Raw genomic sequence first — 26,562 nt, 5'->3', positions numbered from 1 at the left:
TTGTCTGCATTTGACACTCTTTATTAAGATGCTTTCCACCTCTGCAATAGACAGAAAAGTTTTAACTAATTTTTCATAACCTAGTGATTCTCAAGGCATCAAATATCTTTGTTTAAAGGTCATCTTAAACATTTTCAAGGGCGGGCTATCTTATTTTTCAACTTGGGAAAGCTCAAGAAGGTACAGACATAATGGCATGAATGAAACTAGCCTTCTTCTCTACTCATGTGGAACCATAAATTGTTAGTCACTCAAGACTAATTACTATTATGTGATTTATTTGAAAGTCCAAGACTCTTAATGACTGCTTCCCCAGGGTCACACTTTATTTGGGCTTCTGTTTCGAGGAAACAGCCCTGTTATCTCTGAACTAAGAAGTGGCCTTTACCAGTGATTCTGAAACCACCCCTGTAGTCGTGTTTGCAGAGCGTGGCCGTGTTCAGCACTGCCAGCATCATGGATCAGTGAATAACCTGATGAAGTTCAGCTAGCAGGTCTGTGCTGCACTGAGTTTTTAAAAGTCATGAAATTCACATAGGAGATGTTGAGGCCATTAGTACTGCCCTGCATCTTGAGGCTGCATGTCTGATTGCTGTGATCGTGCTTGTGAGTTCAACGTCACTGAGAAGTAGAAAGAAAAACCACACACTAAGCGGTTGTGGGGAGCAAAGAGGAGAATAGGATACTTCTTGGACAAGAAGATAAAATCAAGCTAAAAAATATTCAAGGGCAAATAGTATTCACAATGTAGCACAGAATGGGGTGAAGATGTCAGTTGATTAAAATGCTACAATCTAGGTGACCATTACATGTCAGGAATTGCTCTCTTTAAAAAACTACAACAGAAAACAAACAAAAAAAGCACCAAAAAACAAAGAATGTTTTTACATCATCAGTTAGGTGAAGGATTCTAACAAGGTAATTTTTAACTGATTAGCATGAAATAATATATACTGTCAGCATGCATATTTCTGTTTAAAAAGTATCTAATGACCAGAACTTATGCAAATTTATGGTCTGTGAAAAAGGAAGTCAGAGTAAGTGGAATTTAATTGAAAAAGCAAAACAAAACAAAAAAAAGCAAAAAAACAATGGGCACATTCCTGTTTGCTACTGACCCTCTTCAGCTGCTGCTGTAACTGTTCCCGCATGGACTCAGGGCAAGTGTCCAGCTGGGTCTTCTGCTCGGAGTAAAGCTCCTGAAGCCTCTCTAGTTTTTCCCTTTCAGCATCAAGCTTTACCTTCTCCTGAAGTTCAGAAATCAGAAAACAGAAGAATAGAAATTACCTTCACACCTAAGCAGGCGTTAGTGAGCATTTCCCAAGGATAACACATACAGTACAGTATACGCAAACTCTACGTATCCTATGAACGTAGAAACATAGGTTAGTGACTAGGGAAAGGGGGCATCAGTGGAAGTAGAAACAAGAGACCCATTTCTGTATTCTCAAAACACAATCTACATCCTGGAGTATTGGCAATGACCCCCATCCTTCCTTCCTTCCTTCTTTCTTTCCTTCCTTCATGCCACCACGTTACAAAAGCCGGGGAAGCAACGGTAATGTTGGTCAATGGTCAACAAAGAACAAAAGCAATGCCAACTGAATTCCTAAGACAGCCTTGCAGAGTCACTTGGCAGAGAGCCAGACAATGAAAAGCAGGCATTTACCTCAAGTGCTGTGGGAGTCCAATTTGCTCAAGACATTTCTTAGGCAAGCTTTGAAAATCACTGAATTTTTATTCCCATGTCGGAGGCACATTAGGCACTTTGGGTAATACCCAGCATCCGAAACAGTTCTAGCTATCTGGTCAACCTCAGTGCTTAAGCAATTAGAGGATCTGATTCCAAGGAGAACATCTAATTCAGAGGCTGAGAGAGCTAGTAAAAAAAAAAAGACTTGACCAAGCAGTGAGAGGAAGGTATATAAGAGACCCTGAATGTGTGACATTTACGGTGGAGATAAGAACTTCCCCTACAAGGACTGACTGAAAAAATAAGTGAAACATGGACTGTGCAAAAAGAGGAGAGGAGAACACCCAGGAGTCAGAGAATAGAAGAGAAAGGAGAAGATAGCACTGAATCCCTCCTAAGTCACACACTCCAAAGTGACACGGACATTTTCCTGAGTATAATAGGCGAATCTGTAAGACAGTGATTATCAGGCCTTCCAATGCCACTTGGTAAACAAACAAAACTTCAACCTGTTTAGCGCTGATCTTCCCAACTTGTGTTCCCTTTATGATACTCTGAACCCTTGACGTAAACTTCAGACCTGATTCTCTCCTTGCGGAACCCTCTCGGACTACACAAAAGCACTTTATGAAGCATGACCGCAGTTTCACCCTCAGTAAGCAAAATACCATGTCCTTCCTTCCTTTCCTTCATTCATTCCATGTGAATTGGTAGAAATAAAACTGGTTCCTAAGTATATTACAGAAGTATTTTTTTAAAAGATAAAGCTCTGAAGTAGTCCTATGGAATTATACTTACTATAACTTCTTTATCCAAAAGGCCATGATTTCCTGTGTAAACATATATTTAGATTCTTTATAAAAGATGTTATGGGGTTTTTTGTTGTTGTTTTTAAGTCTAAAACTGTATGACATCAATACCTATGCCAGTTCACTTGAGTCTCTATTTTTGGCTTAAATTTTAAAGTGTCAAGAGCATTTTAGGAATGTATGTTTTGATTTAGAAATGCATTCTTTTCTCATAATGATTAAATCCAGAAATCATAAAACTAAAATCCTATTTCATATATCAACCTAAAAATGATTCTGCAACTTATATCTCAGCAGATTGTAAGGACAGTGTTCTTGCCTTTAATGGCAAGTTTGCTCATTGGGCACATACATTGAGCAGGAACTGGAGAAAGCAATGACACTGTTCACAGAAAAAAAAAGGATTCTCAAGTGCTGATTCATAGTAAAACTGAAAATACTGGCAGGATCAGTTGGATTTAGTGTTACTTTTAGAATCAATCATTTTTCCCTTAATAAAACAACAATACAAAGTACCCATTGTCTTTTGGCCAATAAAATGTATTTCCTCTTTGTGTGGATCAAAGATGGCCCTCTTTAAAAAGCAAACAATGTTATCCAAAAACAATTCCATTTCTAGATATTACATCACCAAATTTTGTAGTAAATCTAGTTCCAAACAGAAAGTTAAGCAAATAAGAAAATCACTTATTCCAATTAAATACCATAAGTTCAAAGCCCCAAATTTAAAGTTATATTTGATAAAAAAAAAAAAAAACACTGATACAATATTTGATAATATGAAAAGGTGCTGGCCTAAAACACAGGTCTCAATCCAAAGAAAGAAACAATTGCTCTGACATCCTCATTTTAAAAAATTGTTAATAATAGATCACAAATGAACAGCTAATAAAAAATACCTTCTGTTTACATAGTGCCTTCCTCCTGAGGTGCTCAAAACGTTTCGCAACTTCATACAAGGGGGCGGTTAGAAGAATTATGCAAGCAGGCACCATCAGAGCCTTCTGCAGCTTCTCTGCGATTTACCAGTAAGGCTGTGACCACTACCTAGGTCTCAGAGCAAAAGCTCAGTGGGGCCAAGGATAGGGCAAAGGAAGTAAAGGGGAAGGATGAAAGAAGGACTAGTGGCAGGTGTGCCTGGCCATAAATCACAGAGGACCACAGAGGTGACAACAGTCCTGCCAGAGCCAGAAGTAGACCAACTCTGAGTCAGAAAGAAATTAATATTCCTCTCTCTATTTACTGCCCAGGAAGTTTTCAGAGGGAAATTAGCTCCAAACAGTAGTTAATTAGAGCTGAAAGTATCACCTAATACAGCGAAGGTAAAATAGATGGACAAATTAGATGGCGTTCTAATTGCTTTTTACAATTATTGTGTTATACTTGCTTTTTACAATTATTGCGCTATAATTGCTTTTTACAGGGATTCTTGCTTTTTACATGTAAAATTTAAGAACGGTGCTATTCTCTGCCTCCAGATTTAAAACTCACCTATACCAATGACCATAACACAGTGATATTTCCCAAACATAAAATTGGGAAAGAGTATAACTTTTTTAAAGATTCATAAAATTGATTTTCAGGAAATACATGAATTAAGATACATTTTTAATATTTTAACAAATTTAACTTTGTTGACAAAAGAAATTTCAAGGAATTGGGACACACCAGGAAAACCCAGGTGTACAGGGGCCATTTACAAAACCAAGAACAGACCAAGATTCCCTAGAGACACGGCTGCTTCCATCAGCACTGTTCTGGCACTGACTTGTCCTCGTCACCAATTCATTGCCAGATGGTGCCTGTTTTGTGTATTTAAGACTGATGTTCCCGAGGTGTATATTCAGCCAGAAGTAAATTATTCGCAGGCAAATAAAAGTAGAAATCAGTACATAAACCAGGCTTATAGTTGTTTCCATAGTGAGTTGTTCATTCACTCACTCAATAAATACTTATAAGGGGCTAGAGGTAGAGAAGAGAGGGAACTTGATCACTTCTCATGAAGTGCAGGCTATTCAGCTCTGTGGTTCTTAGCCCAGACTGCGTATTAGAAGACCTTCTGTGAGCTTTTCAATATGTTATTTCCAGGCCTCCACTTAGTCAGAAAGGCTAAGTAATGAGCCTCTAAAAAATTTCTTCAGCCCAGCAGGAGTGGCTCAATTGGTTGAGTACCGTCCTGTGTGCTGAAAGGTTGCCGGTTCAATTCCCAGTCAGGGCATCTACCCAAACTGTGGATTTGACCCCTGGTGAGGCACGTAAGGAAAGCAACAGATCAATGTTCCTCTCTCACATCGATGTTTCTCTCTCCCTTCCTCTCTCTAAGCTTGTCCTCGGGTGAGAATAAAAACAAACAAAACAACAACAAAAATCTCTCCAACTTTTCTAATATGCAGCCAGGATGACAATCACTGATTTAGCTACCCAGGATGATGTGAAAGGCAAAAGCAATTAACTATATTTTGATTTTCCTAATAAAGACACCAGATTCTACCACAGGGTACACCAGAAATTGTTCTTAAATATTTGGTTTAGCACCTTTGCTTCAAAATATAAAAGGCTTCTCCTACAAGTAACATCCCAGTTGTTTTTGTCCCAAATTTTTACATTCATATTAAATGCCTCAAGTAAACTAAACAAAAAATTGGACTGTGAGAGATTTCAATATCCAATATGCATTCAGAGAGAAATGATGCATTTCAAATTCAGGTGCAAAATGATTCTCTTCTAATAGACAAATGGTCAGGAGTGGTTATAAAGTTACCTAAATAATTGGAATTTGCACAAAAGAATTGCCAGTAATCTTGAATGAACGTAATAGTCCAAGGATTGTCATAGGACCACTTATGTTGCTAGATCTGTGGTTAGAAGACAGTAACATAAGTTTTCTCTCTTTTAAGTTGTATTCTTGAACTGAGAATTAACCTGTTGGTTCTACCTGAATTCCAATACCACACAGAAATTCTTGAATACCAATGAAAAAAATCATTTTAGCATATCTGAGTGTGCAATACTTGTTAAGCAGATGGGTCAAGATTATTCTGAAAAGATTCTTACTTTTTTAAAAATATTTTTTATTGATTTTTTACAGAGAGGAAGGGAGAGGGATAGAGAGTTAGAAACATCGATGAGAGAGAAACATCGATCAGCTGCCTCCTGCACACTCCCTACTGGGTACATGCCTGCAACCAAGGTACATGCCCTTGACAGGAATCGAACCCGGGACCCTTGAGTCCGCAGGCCGATGCTCTATCCACTGAGCCAAACCGGTTAGGGCAGATTCTTACTTTTTTAGCTTGTATGGCTGCTAGTGAAAACAGAGGATACTCAGTTAAATTTTAACTTCAGGTAAACAATAAATTACCTTTTAATGTAAGTATGTCCCAAATAATGCATGAGACATAATTATACCAAAAATGTCTTTTCTTTTTCACACTGTCGTGCTATGGACTCATAGGGAATGGGCTCCCACAGCTCAGGCTCCTTTTCATTGGTTCTCACACAGTGTGCCTCTCTGGGTGGAACAGGCTGGCGCTTCAGCTGAACCCAGGTTTCTTTCTCTGTGGCTCCCTTCCTCTTCTGATCACTTTCCTTCCCATGTTTCAGGGAGCTATCTCAGCTCTTAGAGTGTTTAATACGCTCAGTACATACATTCATTCTGTTGGCCAGATCTTACCCTTAACTTGTTTGTTCACAACAATGTCCACCACATCTTGGATGACACACAGACTCTTCCAGTTTTGCTAGGGGAACATTTGTGAACACTGTACTTCCCTTGATGCCTACATCATCTTTTTTGTAGATTTGCATGTATGTGGCCAAAAGAACAATTCCACATTTTCTAAAAGGCCCAGAAAACACATAGCGGGTGCCTCTCTTCTTTCCCTCTGTGTTAGCCATTTTGGCGAATTACTGAAAGCTGGTTATTCCGGCCCAAAGGAAAAAGTTATTTTCTGCGTATTGGAAATGCAAATGTAACTGAGCATATATATATTTGGAGGGGGCCATATCCAACAACCTCATTAGTTTGGTAAGGTTTTCTTGAAAATTAAGATCCATCTTTGTAACTTCCAAACTGTTTAGCACAGAATCCAGCACACACTAGGTAATAGGAACATGAAACATTGGGTCAGATTTTGAATGGGTACAATGATGGGTTAAAATTCATAGTCCCTAAGCCATCATTTTTAAGAGTGGTCCATCCAAAATCCTCTCTGTACACCCTAGAATCCCTTTCCTTAACATTTTCTAAACACTGTGGGGTTGTCTACCAGGCAGGCATCCTCCTTGGTTCATGGATTAGGCAACTGTTTTAAGCCCAAAACCACTTATCTGAAATTCTTAAGGCCAAAAGTGTTCCAGATTTCAGAATATTCTTAATTTTAGAGGGGTTACACAGTTCATATAGCATATATTATATGGCATTTCCAGTGAGGTTGGGAAGATACCGTTACTCAAACATATTACCATTACTACAGCTACTTAAGAATATTCACATCAAGTGAATATTAGTCAAAGTCAGGTTTTGCGACCAACTAAATTTTGGTGCCAACCTTAATAAGGACTATTTTCCCCCCATAAAACTTTTCAGATTTTTGAATTGCAGAGGAATTTTTTAAAACTATGTCAACGAATGGAGATGATGGAGAACCCATTCTCTGTCTGCCTCTGAGGCATTTTCCTATATTTCATTTTAAGATTTTTTTCCTTTGGCTTTGACATTTTAATTACAAAATTAATGGATATTTAGTATAAAAAAACTTGGAAAACTAAAACACTAGGAATTTATGTAATCAAACAACCACCAGAAAAGAATACCCTAATCTGGAATCCTGTTGATTTAATCCGCAAATCCTTGATATATTTCCACATCCTCTAACCAGGGAGCTAACTTTGAAATGTAAGAAAAAAGCAGGGGAAGCGCTGGGTCCCTCTGAACATGGACTGCGATTTGGCCAATGCTCTGCACTCAAGAGGCATTAACACTTCGCTAAGGAATTCGGGGCCTGGCTCATGGTCTTCCCCTGGCTCTGCAGGAAGGATGGGGAGGAAGTAACAGGTACTTTGGCAAGATAATAATGGGCAATAAAACTTAACCATTTGAAATACAGTGATATATGCTTATTGTAGAAAAATCAGTCCGTTAATTTAAGATTTCACTCAGGAGCATGTTGTATGGCATAGAGTGATTTAAGTTTCAGTTCACAACTTTAAGATTATTTGGCTACAAAATGTGCAGGTCTGGATGGCTACAGAATATCATAATCTACCTGAGTGAGGATCATTAAGAAAACACAGAAGAAAAATCTTCTTAAACAAACATATATGTCCATACCTTCTCAGCAGCTGCCCAAATGGGACTTTGCCTTGGCTGAAGGCAGTGGAAGGAAGGGAGCTGGCTCCGCACATGGCTTTTGCCCAAACTGAGCTCCCACAGTCTGGTGGCCTCCCCACTCTCGGTCACCAAGCCCAGTAAAGTAAAGCAGTTTACTAGAGCGGAGATGAACAGTCCTCTCTCCTTTCACCCATCCCCCCCAAACATGATGGCCTCTTTGCTTACTGCTTCGTCAACTAAACATCCCCTCTGAGTTGATGTGTGAGTCGGATACTTCTATCTGCTCAGGGTTTATCTGACTCATAGAGACTCCATCTGTGATGGGACCGCTGTCTGAGACCACGGCAGGCAGGTGGCACTAGCTCAGAGTGACATGGAAACAAGCTTACTGATGCTCTTGACAGTGGTACCCAGAAGGGCAGTGAAAGGTTGGCCCAGAGAGCCGCTGAGCAGGTGTTCAACACGTATATAACTGAATACATCGTCTACATTTTATGTTACATTTATGTTTATATTTGATATGGTAACATTTAATAAATAATAATCATCTATATTAATTTATACTAAATATATCAAATTAAATGACAGTTCCTAAATCAGTTAAAAGAAATAATACTAAAGACTGGTCTTGAGAGCCAAGGAGACGGGGTCAATAATTTCACAGCGGGATTTGAACTCTGAGGTGTTGCTAAACCTTCTTCCTAGGGCCAGGCCTACAGGATGTGCTATCAACATCTGAATCGGAGCTTGCCCAACAGGGATATGTTTTCAGGTTTTGGTTTACTCATTCCACAGTTTATATCTGATAGCAGCAACAGGTGTATGGAAAAGGAAATGAGAATTCAAAAGAGCAAAGGCCACTTCCTCCTTCTGTCTTACGCTCCGGTTCGACTGGCAGTGTGATTACAAGCCCATTGGCATGTGCAGTTGGGCCGCCTGTCCCAGCTGTCCTGACACTTGGCTGCTTTGCTCTTGGGCAGGTGTTTGGCTCAGTGCTTCTGGAAAGGCCCAACCTAGACTCGTCCTTAGCAGGAGATCCATGAACAATTCTCAGAGAATACTGGGTGGTATGCTGGCACTCACTACAAGCTTAGCAAACAGTCTAAAACACTGCCTTCCTCTATTTCACGGGCCAGAGAGGAAAATAAATATCTAACAAGCCCAGAATGAATGTAAATGATCATGTGTGATTCATAAAAGGACTAAAACAACAACAGGGAGAACATAATCTGAACTGGAGAGGTCTTTAAGGGCTTTTTGGAAATACTAACACTGAACCTAAGCCCTGAAAGATGTAAACAACAGACATGGAATATGAGGAAGGGAATCCAGGCAGGGCAAACTGATCCACAAGGGACCTTTTGTGGGGGTGGGTAGGGGAATAGATCTTTAAACAAATAGAAAGAAGACCACCGTGAGAGTGGTGTGAAGAAGGGGAGGGTGGTGACAGAAAGGCACATGCCAAGTAAGGAATTCAGATTTATATAAAATGCAGCGGAACACAAACCTGAGCGATATGAGCTAATTTATATATATTTTTAAGAGTCACTCTGGATGCTGTGAAAAGAATGAGCTAAAGAAAAGCAAATGGGAATGGGACCAAGGAAGATATTTTGAAGACTCAGAAGAAAATACTGTTAGTTGAGATGCAGAGAAGTTGAAGTAATTGAGAGATGTGTTCATAATCAACGATGTGGGAGTGATGGAGAAGAAGTGTCAGATCTACTCCCAGGTTTCTGTATAAACATCGGGGTGGACAGAGATGCCACTTCCTGGGCTGGGAAAACCAGAGGAAGAATAGGATTGGAAAGGGAGAGGATGTGGAAGGCAAGGGGAAGGATAAGATCAAGAGTTCAGTTACAGGGTGTCCAGTTGACAATATCTGAGTGTAGATGTCAGGTGGGCCATAGGATATGAGTCAGAAGTTCAGAAAAGGATGGTAGACTAAAGACAAACATGAGACAGTAACCAGCACATACAGGTTTTGGAAGCCATGGCTATAAAATAATGTGAGGATACAAAAATAAGGGTTCAGATCAGAGACAAATACTCTTAACACCTGGTTAGATAGAGACAGAGGAACAAGCAAAGGAAACTGAGATGGAAAAGTCAGAAAGATGAGTAAGAGATAAAAATGAAAACCAGAAGAACATGGTATGGGAAGCAAAGGGGTGGGAGAGAAGGGAAGTGCCAAGAAAAAGTTGTCCCCTGTCTTGAATGCTCCTCAGGAGTCGAACCACAAGAGGACTGAAAAGCACCCCGTGAGCTGGGCAGCACTTACGTCTTCAGTAGTTTTAACAGGAGCAAATCTGATGGAGTAGTGAGAGCCTCAGCCAACTGGAATGAGGAATGGTTAAGCGGGAAGAGGACACACAGAGTGCTAGAACAATGGAAAAAGTTTGCCTATGATGAAAAGTGAAATGAGGTATTAGCTAGTAGAATGCTTAGTTTTAAGTAATAACTTTTTAAAATACTGATGTTGGCATGCTGACAGTAAAGGCCCAGTAAAGAGAAAGATGTTGAGGTGAATGGCATGAGGCCCATAGCATATACAAAGGCTCTGGTCTTTGAAGGGAAGAAAGAATCTTCCTTAGCTGGGAAGAGATGGGATGCTTCTCATTTCTTAGTGCAGTGGATAATTAGATCATCTCAAAGCCAGAGGGAGGAAAGGGGACCAAAGGTTTGAACAAACCAAAGGTACAAAATCGCCATACTATAAAATGGTGGAATAAGTTTGTTTGAGAAACACAGTAATACCACCAAGCAAGACAGGGTCTCCATTTGAGTTTGGTTGTCAAGAATATGTAGTAGCATCATCTAGCCCAGTCGGTTTTCACTTCCCTCAACCTCCTCTGGAACCCCTCACCCAAAGCTTGTTTCTGCCATTTTTCACACCATGTGATGACAGATAATAATCCCACCTTCTAAGACCAACTAATCCCTTAACAGCTGCATGAGCTGATCCTATACTTTAGGCTCCCACTTGTATGCACAGCCTCTATAAGCCACCAAAACAATAATAGGAATGATGGAGGGCACCCCTTGCTTGCTTCTGCTCATGTTCCTGGAGTTCCACATTACCTTAGGTTTGCAGAACATAACACAACTTTCAGTGGAAGCGAGATTCAGCACTGACTCAGCTTACTTCACTTTCGTGTAGAATCTGATGCTAATGACAAATAGAATTTGTAGGCCATGCCATGCATAGGCTATACAAAGATAAGTAACTACAGGGATGGGAAGGCAGAAAGGTTCACTAGGAACTTGATACCTATTCCTATGCCCCATAAGTTTTCCGAAATGACATAAATGATAAAGTAGTGGTAAGTCCCAAAACACAGGCATCTGATGCCTCCAACGAAAGTTTCTTGCTATCTCAGTGCAGGATCTTTGAAAAGCACTATCTTCTCATACTGCACAACTAGACAATCAACCCTCTGACTTGGTTTTGAGCTTTGAAAGAAAAATATACCTATTACCCAAATGGGTTCTTTACTATTTCAAAGTCTGGGGCTAGACGAAACACACATAAAATTTAATACGAAAAAGCTGTGCAGTTTAATCTTGACAAGCAGGAAACCAAGATATTGATGTGTAGCTTTTAATCTGACTTCAATTTCTGACAATATCTTTTTGAGCTTATTTTCTGGCACCAAGATCAAATGCCCTTATTTATAGGTCTTGAACAAAGAAGAACCTATAAAAAGGAAGCCACATTCAGCAGAAAATCCTTTCCACATATCACCAGTAGAACTTACTCAAACTGAACATTTTTTCTTTTTCTCAACTTAGTGGAGAACATGGAGAGCAAGAAAGAATATGTTAAAGCTCGTTCTGCTTTTTCTTTCTCAAACTAGAATTTTAATTTTCAGTTTAGGCTTAGGTCAGCTGTCACTAACTCAGAATGTGAGAGGAGAGTAAATAAACTATTTCCCAGAGAAAAATAAACAAATAAATAGACAAACAGAAAACACAGCTACCACCTGGGATTCTAAAAACTACAACTTTTCATACTTTCCCTAGTAAATGTAAGCAAACTTTTAGGTCGTGGCCTCAAAAGTATAAGCAAGACCTTTTCCAGGATAAGTGCCAACGGTGTTTCACAGACAGGATTCCCTGGGTAGTGTGTGAGGATCTTCTGAAAACTGCAATGTGTCTTTCAAGGAGCACTGCACTTGCATTGAAGAGCATGGCAAGGCAAGACAGGGGAGATGAATGGCTCCCATTCATCTTTTTAATAAACAGAAAAATGAAAAGAAATGAGGCAATCATATTTGAATATGCTTAAGCCATTTCTATAGGGCACCAGTGGTAAAGAAGGTCAGTATACTAAAATAATTCTCTAAAAAACACAGTAGAATCAGAAGAGGAGAAAGACTGGTGGAAAACCATGGTAATTCATACAACATTTAGATTCAACCAAATGGGACCACCATTTTTTCCCATGAAAATTGCATTCAAATTAGCATTTTCTTTTACCTTGGTCTTTTCACCAACAATGTTCTTTTCCAGTTCTGCTATCTTCCGGTTTATGTGATCCAAAATCTCCTTCTCTTTCATCAGTTCAGCTGTTTCAGATTTCTGCTCCCCTTCCAAAAGAGCACATTCCATATCCAACTGCGGACACAAAACAAAGCCCAGAGGTGTTTCACCTTTAGGGGAACTCTCAGCTGCCCACTTTAGGGGTTCATCTTTAACAGCTACAAATTCCAAGAAGTAACTACTGTATCAGCCAGATTGTGGGGCCTAGAGACTATTTCAGAGAGCCCATGAGAGGCTTAGGAGTCCTATAGAAATATATTCTATCTTCCTAGAATATAAGAAAACTAGTTATGTAATTTTTCTATGATGACCCTCTTTCTGCTTATTTCTCTGGATATTTTGCCTATCTGCTTAGTTTCTGGCTCCACCATGAGCCATCTGGGGAGCGACCATGCCTTTCTTTGTTTGTCCCTAGAGGGGAAGCAAAAATTGCACTCAGCCAGCATGCCTGCACTGCATTCCTTAGCAATGCCAGCAGGAGGGGCTTCCAGGGTTTGTGCGCAAGCTGACAGGTGAGCAGTCCCCTTCCACTATGGGGCTGTCTGCATCATCTGTGAGTGCAAACATGCAGATCCTGCCTAGGCAGAACTATTTGCTCCTTCTCACTCCATGGAGGTAATATAAAAATGTTCCATCTCTTCAGTTATAGTTATAATTCTATAACCAGAATTACAGTCTGTCTGTGTCTATCTCCCCCTTGGTCTGCAAACCTCTAGGAAGCTAAGTCCATGTTCAATTCACATGTAAATCCCTGCTAGAGTATCAACATGATACCCATCTCACAGTAAGCATGCACCAAAAATATTTATTGGGTTTGAACTTGAACACCTAAATTCATGGTACCTTGAGTCACAGTCTTGTAGCAAGTTAAAAAGCATATACAGTAAGTTCTCACTTAACATCATTGAAAGGTTCTTGTAGTTGTGGTAAAACGATGTATAATGAAACCGAATTTTACTATAGGCCAGTTGATATAAACAAGAGTTAAGTTCCTACAGTATCTCATTAACGTTAGAACGTAACAAAGTTGAACAAAATAAGTTATTTGAGAACCTGCTGTACTAATTAAGATAAATTCAGTTATACATAAAGTAAATGAAAAATGGCTGAATATGTTTACCTCTGTTTATTAAAAAAAGAAGGAAAAGAGAAATGTAAAACAAAAAAGGCATTTTTATCCTGCATATATACCCACTGAACAAATGTTTGCTCATGTTGACTTCTCTGTATTCCAATGTCTGTGTCCTAATGGGCAACAATATTTTAAAGCTAAAAACAAAAGAAAGAAAAGCAGGAAGAGAGTAAAAAATTAACTCATGGCTTATACCTCTCTGGAAGATTCATCCATTTGGTCATTTATATCTTTGATTTTTTGTTCAAGTTCCTCGAGGTTGTTCAGAATTGTTATCCGGGTCTCCTCCATTGCAGCCAGCTCCTGAATCCTTTGTTCCTCACTTATGCCCTCTGGGGTCTGCAATCAATCGACACAGAAAAGAGATGTTCACACTTGAATTCCAGAATTTCCCAGTTCATGAACCAGCTCCAGGTCTAATGTTTCCGCCTCCAGTCCTATCTGGATTCAACAGCAGCCTTTTGATAGTTTAGTAGGAACTCTGCATTTCCCCACAGAATCTCAGCAGTTGGGCTCTTAGACTAGCTCACAGAATTTATAAATTCATATATTTTTAAAATGAAATAACTAAGGTTATACAGATGAGGAAACTGTGGTCCACAGAGATTGTAGTTACTTCTTTACAAGGCAGAGACCTAGAACCTAGGCAAGACTTTGACCTCTTCCTCAGGGATCTCTTGGGCATGCTGCTGCCTTTCATTACAAGCTCCATATCTCTCCCATCTCCAAGTGAAAACATATACAACTGTCTCTGGAATCTCTACTATACTATTGGGTCCTACTGCTAGGGTCATCTGCAAGTGAGCTTTCATGCTTATTTCTTTCTTTCCAACACAAGGTGGAAAAAAGCAAGGGCACATCCCATGTGGCCCAATCTCACTAAATGCCCCACAAAGTTAATTATCAGAACAAAACAGGCTTAATTACTTCTATGATCCCCTCCCCTAGTGATTTAAAATGAGACACCTACTATTAAGTTAATTCACATTTTGCTTTTTGTGTTAGTACACTACTTACATCTTATAGGATCTTCTTTCTATATAATGTTTAAGACACTATCTGGAAAATAGCCTTTAGTGAAATGAAACAAGGCCCTGGCCATCATTCATAAAATTATGTCATAAAAAAATGAGTTCCTAAGCAAGAAACGAGAAGGTCAAGAAAGAAATTAAGTGAGAGAAGGCATACTTACTCCCCTGAATAGTTATGCCAAACTAGAGGCCCAGTGCATGACATTCGTGCATGGGTAGGGTCCCTAAAACTGGCCGGTGATCAGGGCCAATCGGGGGCCTTCCTTTTAGCTGCCAGCTGGGGCCTTCTTTCATTCTGTGCCTCCCTTTAGTGGTCAGTGAATGTCATAGTGAGCAATGAAACTCCTCAACTCTAGCTGAACTCCTGAGGGGACACTTTGCATATTAGGCTTTTATATATATAAATGCCCAGGGAAAAGGGAATGTTGATCATACACACAGCCAAAATATCACTGCTTGTTATTTTAAGAAAAAAAATATAGTGAATTGCAAATAGCAAATTTCAAGAATTCAGGTTAATTATCTTGTGTATCACCAAGTAGAGACCAGTCTTACTGTATGTCAAGGAATGCTGGTATATTTAAGTTTCATTACTCTTTAAAAAAGGTGTAATTTTTTTCATCAGTAAGTCAATGGTTCTATAATTTCACAATTAGAAATTAAAAGCAGGTCAAATAAGTAAATTATTTACGATTATTCACTAATCATTAAAAGAAATATTCAAATGAAAAACTATTAAAATTTATTGTATCTCATTAAGTTCATTTAATTTATTTAAAAATCCTGAAAATAACTTTAAGAAGACAGGCATCATATTGTGTTCTGTTGTTAATATTCTTTACTCTGTACCCCACTTGCTGCTTGCTCCTTAAGGAGACTAAATGATTGAGAAGTGACAAGTATCTCAGGTTGACCAGAACAAGGATGCAGCCTTTCCAAGCTGTGACATTTAGCTTTCTAATTGCCACCTGAAATCTGTATCTTACTGACTAATAAAACAACTGTGACCTTTTTACCGCAGACAATGAATCACATTGTCCTAGTACTTAGGTGCTTGTGGTAGGGCCTGAGGAATTCCTGTAACAGTGCATGGCATTCCGAAATCACTGACATGTAATCCTAGCAGGAAAGCCTCAAGAAGGCCGGCATCCTGTTGGGTCAACATTTCATATTAGATTTCAACTTCCAACATGGTTTAAAAATATCTCTCCCACTGGTGGAAGCAAAGCATTAAGAGAAAACAAAAACCGAACAATCTTCAAAACCATAAAGACAGGTAATAGTGGCAATTATAAGAATCTGTATAACTCAAAGTTTCACAATAGGTATATTTAATAATAACTGGAGAGGCAGTTTATAGCAATACATACCATCTAGAAAATTACTGTGTGTTTATTTATAAAAAGCAAAATCTTTAAAAGGAATTCTAAAACTCTGGTTTGTGATAGAATGGGGTGTGGATGTAGACCTCATTTATATCAAAATAAAGAAAACCAATAGAGAGCCATGGGTGTGGTGGCCACTAAATATCTTTAGCTTTATAGGGAAAGAGAAAGCTTTAATTTTAATCTCTCTGGGATATTTTTATTGTAATGGATAGGATTCCACTGGGAGTGACATTATTTAATAAGCCCATTGCACATGTATGTGCATCCCCAAGTATGCCATCTCTGCAGTAACAGATAGACACAGGGAAAGGGGAGAGAGGATAGGAACTTTGCATCTGCCTTTTTTTGTAGATCTCTTCTTAGAAACATCTTGCAACCAGACAAGGATGCAAGTGTGAGGGTTTTCCACTGTAGACAAAGTGATTACTCAAAAGGAGAAGAGTGAAAAGTACTCATCACAAAGAAGAAAACATTTTTTGGTAACTATATGAGGTGATAAATGTTAACAAAATTTATTGTGGGAATTGTTTTGCAATATATGTTAGTCAAGCCATTATACTGTATACCTTAAACTTATATGCCGTGGTATGTCAATTATATCTCAATAAAATGGCAGCCAAAGGAGAAGAGTAAGGTACTCTTAACTTTCACCTCAGGTGGTGGCAGACAGGTTGACAAAAATTCATTAAAATTAGCTTATTTCCAAAGTTATCTGTACCTTTAAGTGTTTGGTAAAGCAAGTTCCAAAATGGTTATCTCCAGGTGCCTAAATATCATTAAAATCTTTGTTTTTCATCAATGAAGAGAATCATTGACTGGCTGCCTCCTGCATGCCCCCTACTGGAGGTCAAGCCCCCAACCCAGGTTTGTGCCTTTGACCGGAATTGAACCCAGGACCATTGAGTCCACAGGCTGATGCTCTATCCACTGAGCCAAACCAGCTAGGGAATTGATTTTATTTTTTAAAATAAAGGTTGAATTATATATATAAAAAAAAAAAATCTTTGTTTTATTAAATCGGCTTAGAGTTTTTTTCACATTCCTCTCTACACTAATCCTTAGATTGATTAATAACAAACACTGTACTTTTAAAATAATTCAGTGAGCAGATTACTCCAAGAGGAAGGGCACCAAAAACAAATGGCCAGAACTTTTTAATAAGATTCTATCTCCTGTCTTGAGGTAACATATGTCTGTCTTCAAAAAGTAATAAGTGAAAAATGCATTCTCGGGAACCCGTCGCCCTCTCACTGGCACTGACTACCAAGCTGCTGTGTGCAAACCACAGGAGCCCCCGACGTTTCCTGTCTCCCAGGAGGCACAGTCGGATGCTGCTCCAAGCCCAGAGGCCTCCTAGTCCACAAAGCACATTTGAGCAATGGAAAACATCTGTCCTGCTCTGCTCACTTACGTACCAACAGCTTTCTCGTCAGTCCTCTTCAGGAGGAAACCTGTCTCCAAAAGGATGATCCTTAGGGAGAGCTCACAGCTTAGCATCAGAACAAAATCTAGCAGATCTCCATAAGAGAAGACATGTGAAAGGACTTAGGATAAAAAGGTAGCAAAGGATTTCTGAGAAAACACAACGTGACAACCGGTCAAACTACCAAATGATGGATCATTCACTGTGCCTGAAAGACAACTCTTGAGTTTCCTTCCAGATCCTAGTTTTTTTTTAACAGTTGCATCTTTCTGGCAATACAGACAGATGTCCTATTTGAAGTTCCTCTCCACAGAGAATTAGAAAAGTAGATGTGGTCATTAGAAGGAAGAAGGGATTGGACAGTCTAGAGTCTTGATGGTCATGATGTATACAATGGGAGAACTCAAGGTAGGTGACTTCTGACCAAGAGCACTCAACTTTTTTAACAAGAAAAATCTTGTTGCAGCCAAACAAACAAAAATAAAAACAGATGAATAAACTCTCCTGAATAGTACTCAGTGTAATAAATTACCTCCAGAATTTAGTACCATGATGACATATTTCTTGTAAAGAATCAGTAAGTGTCCTTCTCTTATAACAACAACAACAACAATAACTAACGTATATTTTTTATATTTGACTAGAGGCCTGGTGCACGAAATTTGTGCACTTGAGGAGGGGGGCGTCCCTCAGGCTGGCCTATGCCCTCTCACAGTCCAGGAGCCCTTAGGGGTTTGTCCAACTGGGCCTAAGCCGTCAGTTGGACATCTTTAGCACTTCTGCGGATGCCAGCATGAGCCCGGCTTCTGGGCTTCTGGCTGAGCAGCACTCCCTCTGTGGGAGCACACTGACCACCAAAGGCATCCTACATTGAGCGTCTGCCCCCTGGTGGTCAGTGTGCATCATAACAACCAGTCATTCTGCCATTCAGTCTATTTGCATATTAGCCTTTTATTATATAGACCAGAGGCCCGGTGCACGAAATTCGTGCACTGGAGGGTGGAGTGAGGGGTCCTCAGCCCGGCCTACACCCTCTTGCAGTCCGGGACCCCTTGAGGGATGTCTGCTAAGCAGGCAGTCAGACATTCCTCTTGTAGTCCAGGGCTCTGGCAGTCCAGGACCCCTCGCTCCTTACCTCCTGCCTGCAGTGGAGGTGGGAGAGGCTCCTGCCACTGCTACTGTGCTTGCCAGCTGTGAGTTCGGCTTCTGGCTGAGCGGTGCTCCTCCTGAGGGAGCATACTGACCACCAGGGGGCAACTCCTGCGTTTAGCATCTGCCCCCTGGTGGCCAGTGTGCGTCATAGCGACGGGTTGTTCGCCGGTACTTCCACCATTCGATCTATTTGCATATTAGGGTTTTATTATGTAGGATTCTTTGGCCATGACTGCCAAGAATCTCAGAGTCTAAGTGGTCAGAGCTACTTAAATAAATAAATTAACTAGTCCTATTTATTCTTAAATAAATAAATTCTTTTGATTATGGTACTTGCTTTCCCAGACTCTTTTTCCTGTTTTTTACTATCTTGGTGTTCTAATTTTATTGTCATAAAATACTTATCTTCTAATATATTTTATTATAAAGTGCTCTTAAATCCTTTCTAGAGAACAGGTAGGAGCATTTTTTAAAATTTTATAGAAAAATAATTCTTAACCTGTGTGAAAAAATAGCAGCAAAAATTTTTCCTTGAACTCCATTTTAAAAATCCTCAAATTTGAAAGACATTTTAAAATCAGCAAACGACCAGCAAACTTAATAATAACTATGATGAAATACAAATCTTAAACTTTTATATGTCCAAAAACTTTCACAAAAAAGCCAAAAGTCAAAGTCACCATTCATGATAAAAGGCTAATTTCATTACCAAAATAGTTATTACTCAGTAAAAACAAGCAATTTTCCAAAAATTGGGTGAGGAACATAAATAAATGTATTTAAATACAAATTAGCAACTAAAACAGTAAAAATATGCCCACTTTCATGCATATTAAAGACAAGATAATTACACCTATTAGCTTAGCAAATTAAGAAATTCTGATAATAAACAGCCTTACGAAGTGTATGGAGAACGAGGTGTTCTCATAAAATAAACTGTGGAAAGTGTAACTCTTTTGAGAGCACAATTTGGAAATATTGATTAAAATAAAAAATATACAAACTCGTTTACCTAGTGTTCCACTTTTAGTAAGCGATCTCAGAGATAGTATTTGCACAATATATATATCCTACAAAATTTGCTGCATGTAGATTTTACTAGTCAAAAATTGGAAACAACTTAAATAGTATTCCCAAACATAGAACATTAGTCAGCCATTGAAATGAATGAGGTAAAGCTGTGTATACTAATATGCAAAGATGCTCAAGACATTTAGGGAGGGGATAAATGCAGAACACTATGTATATGTCTATGCCTATATATATGGCCATGGATGCACAGAAATATTAGGAAAGCATGTAAAACACTTTGTGTTTATCTCTCAGGTGTACAACTCAGAAGGGACAGAATGGAGAGAGACCTTTTTTCTACTTTTCTGAGCTGCTATATTTTTTACAGTGCAAGCTTACTGCTTTATAATAAACACTAATTTGCTACACCTTGCTAAGACCTCTTAAACTGAAGCTTCACTGAACACATTTGGCAAACAAGCATGATAAAGCCTCTAGTCTCTACGCCAATGCAGATGCCCAGTCCTGGGCCCGCAATCCAAGTCTCTCTGCTCTGTCTCCTTTACCTTTGGCAGGATACTTAGGTAAGAGGACTCGTTGGAAGCTTTCAGAAAGGCAGAGGGGGGTGGTGGGGGAGTCCTGGCGAGGTCCCTGAGCAGTTCCTCGTTCATGGCGCTCCTGGGGGAAAGGAAGCTGGCACTGCTCTGACTCAGGCTCCCGAAGACTGCCACGTCCGCCTCGTGGCCAGCGCCTTTCTGGTGGCACCTGTATCTGACATCGGGGTTCACCAGGGCTTCTTCAAACACAGATTCCTCATCAGAGATCTGCAGTTTCTCAAGCTCCTTATTGATTTTCTGCACATCTGCCACGGTGGTGCCAAGGGACAAGCGACTGTCAGGCTTCGTGTATTCAGCACAGAGGCTGAGGATGGTCTCCAGACGCTGTCTCTCCTAAAACACGAGGGGAGGAGAAGGTCAGTGAGTCTGTGAGAATGGAGACAACAACAAATAGAAAGAATGAAGAGGCTGGACCACTGGTGATTTTGTCCCACACACGAACCCACAGACACTTGGCTGGGGATGATTTCCATCTTCTCTGATGGACACATACAAGGATCCAGATGACACCAAGGTTAACAATGTCTGATATTCCTCCCAACCTATATTCTGTGCTGTCCCCTTTACCTGTACATACCAGTGCTGGTCCTAGCCCATAGAAGCAAACAGTAAGCCTTTTCTTGATTTAACAATTTTCCAAACACTTGAAAGGGTTTTTAAATCTCTGTTTTAAAAAATCTTCACCACCCGCCTCACTCCCTGTACCTATCTGCCTTCAACAATATCTAGCTCTTTCATCACTATAGATTTAGTATTTGTCCTTAAAATATATTTTCTAAGTTCCTATAGAAATATCATTCTACTGTTAGACACACACAAAAAAAATATAAGATTTTTTAAAATTTAATAGGCATATCTAGGTCATCATTTTATTTCTTGAAATGATTCAAAAATTTCAGCTCCTTTTTATGTTTCATCACCATGTGAAGGTATTTTCCACCAATTTCTCACATGAGTAATTGAAATGATAAAAAGGTGGGAATGTTGCATGAAAATGAAAACTATTTGATGTCGTGTCCAGACAGAAAGACAACAATGTAGTTCAGATTCTGAGATCATTAAATCCTTGATTCATTTAACTGAAAAATAAGATGACTGTTCATTTGTTTTTAAAAAGCAATATATAGGCCATTGATGTCTATAATGGTACCACTAACTGAAACCCCCTCATTCCCCATGCAAAACAAGTAGATAGGATATGATTCTTGACTTTAAATAAATTTACTAAATATTCGTGAACAACAGGGTATAATTTACAAAATGCTTATCATAAGCCTAGACAGCACTGTTTGGATTGGGGAATCTCAACATCTTCACCTTAATTTTAATGTCTAAGGGGAAAGAAAAAAAATAAAGTAACAAAAAACATCTGTTGTGATTAAATCTACCACACTGAAAAGAGAATTCAAAGCCTTCTAGAGAAAAGCATTTTCCAAACCGGTCGTCAGTTACAAAATAGAAAACTTTTAAATAGCACTGGGCTGCTATTTTCAATTTCTAATTGCAGCAAATCTATAAGGACAAAATCCCGAAGGCAGTTTGCTTTTTATTAGTCAAAGGAGTGTCAAGTAGAAAAGTCAAGTAGGTACAGAGCAACATAATTCCCTGGTTTCCATCAAATACATTCATTAAATGACAAAATAGAAGTCATTTGAGTTGTATCTGACTTTTATCTGGCTTCTAAACATGCCCCCAACCCCCCAAATGCAATAGCTTGATCAAAAGGACTATTAAACTGGTTGCTATAAGCCCCCACCTCCCTTTCACTGCCTGAACTTCTGGACTCCAGCTGCAGCTCCGTCCTCATGGCCTCTTCCCACTGCAGGCACTCAGAGCCACACACCCGCATCCCGGGAGCGCTGCACCCTGTCCATCTAGGAGCCCAGTCCTTATTTATCTCCACAGCTGCCACCAGCTGCCAAGCCCTACCCATCTCAGCTCTATGGGGAGGGTTGGGAGGGGGTGGACTCAGCATTCATTGCCTTATTTTAAACCTCTCCAACCATCCGGAATATGCAAAAAAGAACCTGCAAGGGGATGTGTGAGGAAGGGGGCAGGACTGAGAGATTACATTTTACTCATCTCAATAGCATCTACTTTAGAGGCTAATCTCCAAAGAAAAGTGTTCTTTCTACCCTTTAGGTAAATTAAGTTGAAGCATCTATGATCTAGAGAGATTATAGAGTGCATAAATGACCCTGGACATTACAGTTGGGATTTTTTGGAAATTGTCAATTTCCATTTACCAGGGCTCTCAGGACATGTGGCCTTCGAAAGCATAAAAGGTACTTCTGCCTGGCCTATAATACAGCAAAATTCCTCCCACACCTCCTTCCCAAAATAGTTTCTTTTGCTGCCAGTGCTCTTGCTTAATTCCCGAAGGAATAAATGATCCCAGCCCGAAGATGAATGCTATTTCAGAGAGTGAAACGCAGCATTCTACGGCTTGTACACAGGAAGTTTGGTCTACTGGTATGTGCTTCTCTATTCTTATCACCCCATTCACAAGCCAGTCTGTCTAGGCTTGATTCACACACACACACACACACACACACACACACACACACACACACACACACACCACTGCTGCCCACGAGTCTATAACAAATTCAGGCCGCACCGTGGCACATTGGCCCCATAAAAGTGGCACCAAAGAAAAATAAACTGATGATGAAAAGTGCGTCAGAATAAAGTCTGCAAGGCATTTCGGAAAGCACTACAAGAAGCCTTTTAAGGAAAACCCTGAACAGAATTTCCCCTCAGACAATAATTCTCCGTTGAGTCTGCTTCGCTCTGGAGTTGTGTTCCTTCCCATTCATCACACCAATATTCTCCACTCTGCATGACCTAAAACCAGGGTGACTGCTCCAGACCAGGACACTCAGAATCCAATAGGGCACTGTTGATAATTATGCTGGAACATCAAGTGCAAACTGGGACTGGCAAACTCCCTTAAGTTCGATTTCCTTTGGCATATCACCAGGTGAAATGCCAAGTTGGGAGGCTACCCTCTTGGGAGATCTTTACATCCTACCTCCTTTCCAAACCAGCAATTTACTGCACATTCTCCTGAAAAGCCACCAGTACAGAACCAAAATATCCACATGGTCCATGCTGCTAGGGTTGAGAAAGCAGGTCACTTCAAAACAAATGATTTCAAATACATTTTTATTTTTTCTCCCTCTCCATTTCCCCTTTCCTCCATCCCTGTGTACCACATGTATCAAATCAAAGAAAGCTTTTTTTAAATATATATATATATATATATATATATATATATATATATATATAATTGATTTTTTACAGAGAGGAAGGGAGAGGGATAGAGAGTCAGAAACATTGATGAGAGAGTCGGAGGGAGACCGCGTGGCAGACAGCCGCGTCCCTTGGGACAGGCACAGCCCCTGACGGGGGAAAGGAGAACCGCGGGATTCCTGGCGCTGCCGGGGGAATTGAGAGCTCGGTCTGTGATCACAGAGGACTGAGCCTAAAGGGGGCAGCCTGAAGAGCTGATCAGACCATGCAGTCCCGGTAAGAGAAGAAGCTTACAGAAACCAAGCCTTCCCCGTTTCCGCGGCCGGCGTTTGTTTGTTTGTTTTCACTGAACCCTGTTCATGGGACATTTCGGATACAGACACTCACCTGTGCTGAAGAGAGGGAGAGTGTGCGGAGGAGTGGAATCTGGGGAGAGACTGAGGAGAGAAGGGGGGCCGGGAGAGGTGGCAGCGAATTGAGTGCTGAGACACCCCTGAGCCCACGTCTGAGGCAGCCATTCTCTCCGGAGAGTGAGACTCCTCCCCCCAGCCCCCAGGCAAGGAGCACAGCCACACCCAGATTCCACCCTGTAGGAGATCAAGGATTAAAATAACCTGATCAGTCCCTGGGAGTTAACAGGGTCTGGCCTATAGAGGGATTTTCAATCCCAGCAACAACACAGCACTGGTAACTCTTACGCAGCCAGCTCTGGGCAGTGAACTTCCACTGGACAGAGAGGCCCTGTAGCCTCAGAGGCCAACCCCAGAACACTGCCACCCAGAGGCTGACCCACAAACTGACTCTTTGCTAAACACAAAATAAGGCAGTCTGGGAAACAAATGCAGCTTGCTTTAAAATAAGGACTGTGGTTTACAACACAGAGGAACAGTGTATCGCAGGGAAACTCAACACTCTCCTGAATACCGGGCAGGTCTAAGGCGAGCCACACTGAAGAATAGAAGAACCGAAGGACCTTCACTACTGCAATATTTTTTTTTTTTCTTTCTTTTTTCACCTTTTAACTAATAAACAAATTTTTTTTTTTTTTTTTTTTTCTTTTCTTTTTTCTTCTTTTCCTCTTCTTCTTTTTTTTTTTTCTTTTTCTTCTTTTTTCCATCACCTGATTTTACCCTTTTAATTACTACCTTCTTATTTTTAACCAGTATTATTACTGCTACCATTTTACCATTTTTTTTAAAGTGCCATTTTATTTTCTCTTTATTTTATTTTGGGATTAGTGTTCTCGATTCTATTTTCATCGTTATATTATTGGTTGTTTCTAGTTTGCATTTATATCCAGGGAGCTGTTGCTGGAATTTGTTGGGATTAATGGCTGTTCTATAGGAGCATTCTCCTCATATAAAAAGTCTCTTCCCCTCTTCCACTTCATTCTCTCTTTTCGCTCTTTTTTTTTCTTTTCCTTTCTTTTCTCGCTTTTACTTTCCCCCCTCCTTTTTCCCACTTTCATTTTTGCACTCCTTTTTTTGGTCCCTAATTTTCTTTTCTTTTTTCTCTTTTCTCTTTTTCTCTTCCTTCTTCCTTATCCCCTAATTCTCTTAATTCAGGTGGTCACCTTTATTTGGGGTTATTAATATCGTGAATATATTTGTGTATAGTGCCTGGTACGTGGTGCCTTGTTGTGTTGTATTTTGTGCCTTTAAATCAACACAGCAGATCCAAGCAACAGCAACCTCCTGAGCACCACATCCTCTGCTGAGGAACAGCAGCTGTACGTGAAACCTCGCCCCACCAGCCAGAAGAGCCACCACAGCTGTGAACAGCACCCACCAGAGGAGTTGCTGCCAACTGAAGAGCAGCTGCTACCGCAACCGCCCGAAGAGGAACCGCAGACCAAGGAGTCACTGCCACCAAGGGAGCAGCCACTGAACGACTCAACGTCTAGATATGTCAGTGAGATCAAACATGGGTAGACAAAGAAACCCCCAAAGGAAAGAGAAGGAGGACTCTCCAGAAAAGCAGCTAAGTAATACAGAGGCATGCAACATGACAGAAAAAGAATTCAGAATAAGGGTCCTAGAGTGCATAAACCGGATGGAGGAAAAAATCGACAACCTCAGCAAGAAGCAAGAAGAAACAGATGAAAAAATCGATAACATATGGAAGAAGCTAGAAGAAACAGATGAAAAAATCGATAAGATATGGAAGAAGCTAGAAGAAACAGATGAAAAAATCAACAACTTAAGTAAGACCCAAGAAGATATGAAGAGCGATATAGCTGCAATGAAAAACTCCATTGAAAGTATCAACAGTAGACTAGGAGAAGCGGAGGACCGAATTAGTGATTTAGAAGACAAGGAAGCAAAACACACCCAAAATGTACTGCAATTGGAGAAAAAAATGAAAAGACAGGAGGAGAGCCTAAGGGAGCTTTGGGACAACATGAAACGAAACAACATACGAATAATAGGGGTACCAGAACAACAGAAGGATGAACAAGGATTAGAAAACCTATTAGAAGAAATAATATCAGAAAACTTCCCTGAGGTGGGGAAGAAAAAAGTCACACAAGCCCAGAGAGTCCCAAACAAGGTGAACCCAAAAAGACCCACACCAAGACACATCATAATTACCATGGCAAATGTTCAGGACAAAGAGAGAATCTTACAGGCTGCAAGAGAGAGACGGAAAGTTACATACAAGGGATCTCCCATTAGATTGTCAAATGATTTCTCAACAGAAACACATCAGGCCAGAAAAGAATGGACGGAAATTTACAAAGTGATGCAAAGCAAAGGACTGAATCCAAGAATACTCTATCCAGCAAGGCTATCATTCAAACTTGAAGGGGAAATAAGAAGCTTCACAGACAAAAAAAGGCTAAGGGAGTTTATCACCACCAAGCCAGCAATGCAAGGAATGCTAAAGGGACTGGTATAAAAAGAAGAAATAAAAAGCTCAGAAAGAAAACAGCCACACAAAAACAGAAATGCCTACAAACAAGTACCTTTCAATAATAACTTTAAACGTAAACGGACTAAATGCTCCAAACAAAAGACATCGAGTGGCTGAATGGATAAAAAAACATGACCCATACATCTGCTGTCTACAAGAAACCCACCTCATTAGAAGGGACTCACATAGACTGAAAGTGAAAGGATGGAAAAATATCTTTCAGGCAAATGGAAAGGAAAAGAAAGCTGGGGTAGCAATACTTAT

At 40.0% G+C, this 26,562-nt stretch overlaps 1 protein-coding gene across 9 annotated transcripts in view; it reads right to left on the bottom strand.

Annotated features, from left to right (window-relative positions):
* Nucleotides 1-26,562, bottom strand: part of PHLDB2 (pleckstrin homology like domain family B member 2) — a 244,705-nt gene that overhangs the window by 42,525 nt on the left and 175,618 nt on the right. For 8 of the 9 annotated variants that reach the window (XM_036352336.1, XM_036352337.1, XM_036352338.1 and 5 more), the window contains 4 exons: nucleotides 20,080-20,463; nucleotides 13,704-13,847; nucleotides 12,314-12,451; nucleotides 1,119-1,247 (listed from right to left, as the gene is read on the bottom strand). In XM_036352336.1, the coding sequence (XP_036208229.1) occupies nucleotides 1,119-1,247; nucleotides 12,314-12,451; nucleotides 13,704-13,847; nucleotides 20,080-20,463 (795 nt within the window). The remainder of the gene's footprint in view (nucleotides 1-1,118; nucleotides 1,248-12,313; nucleotides 12,452-13,703; nucleotides 13,848-20,079; nucleotides 20,464-26,562) is intronic. The other variant, XM_036352339.1, reaches the window with a different exon arrangement.

This window comes from Myotis myotis, unplaced genomic scaffold (genome assembly GCF_014108235.1).
Source record: "Myotis myotis isolate mMyoMyo1 unplaced genomic scaffold, mMyoMyo1.p scaffold_m19_p_2, whole genome shotgun sequence".
Taxonomy (NCBI): Eukaryota; Metazoa; Chordata; class Mammalia; order Chiroptera; family Vespertilionidae; genus Myotis; species Myotis myotis.
Note: the sequence above shows the minus strand (reverse complement) of the source record. Positions and strands in the feature narration are given on the sequence as shown.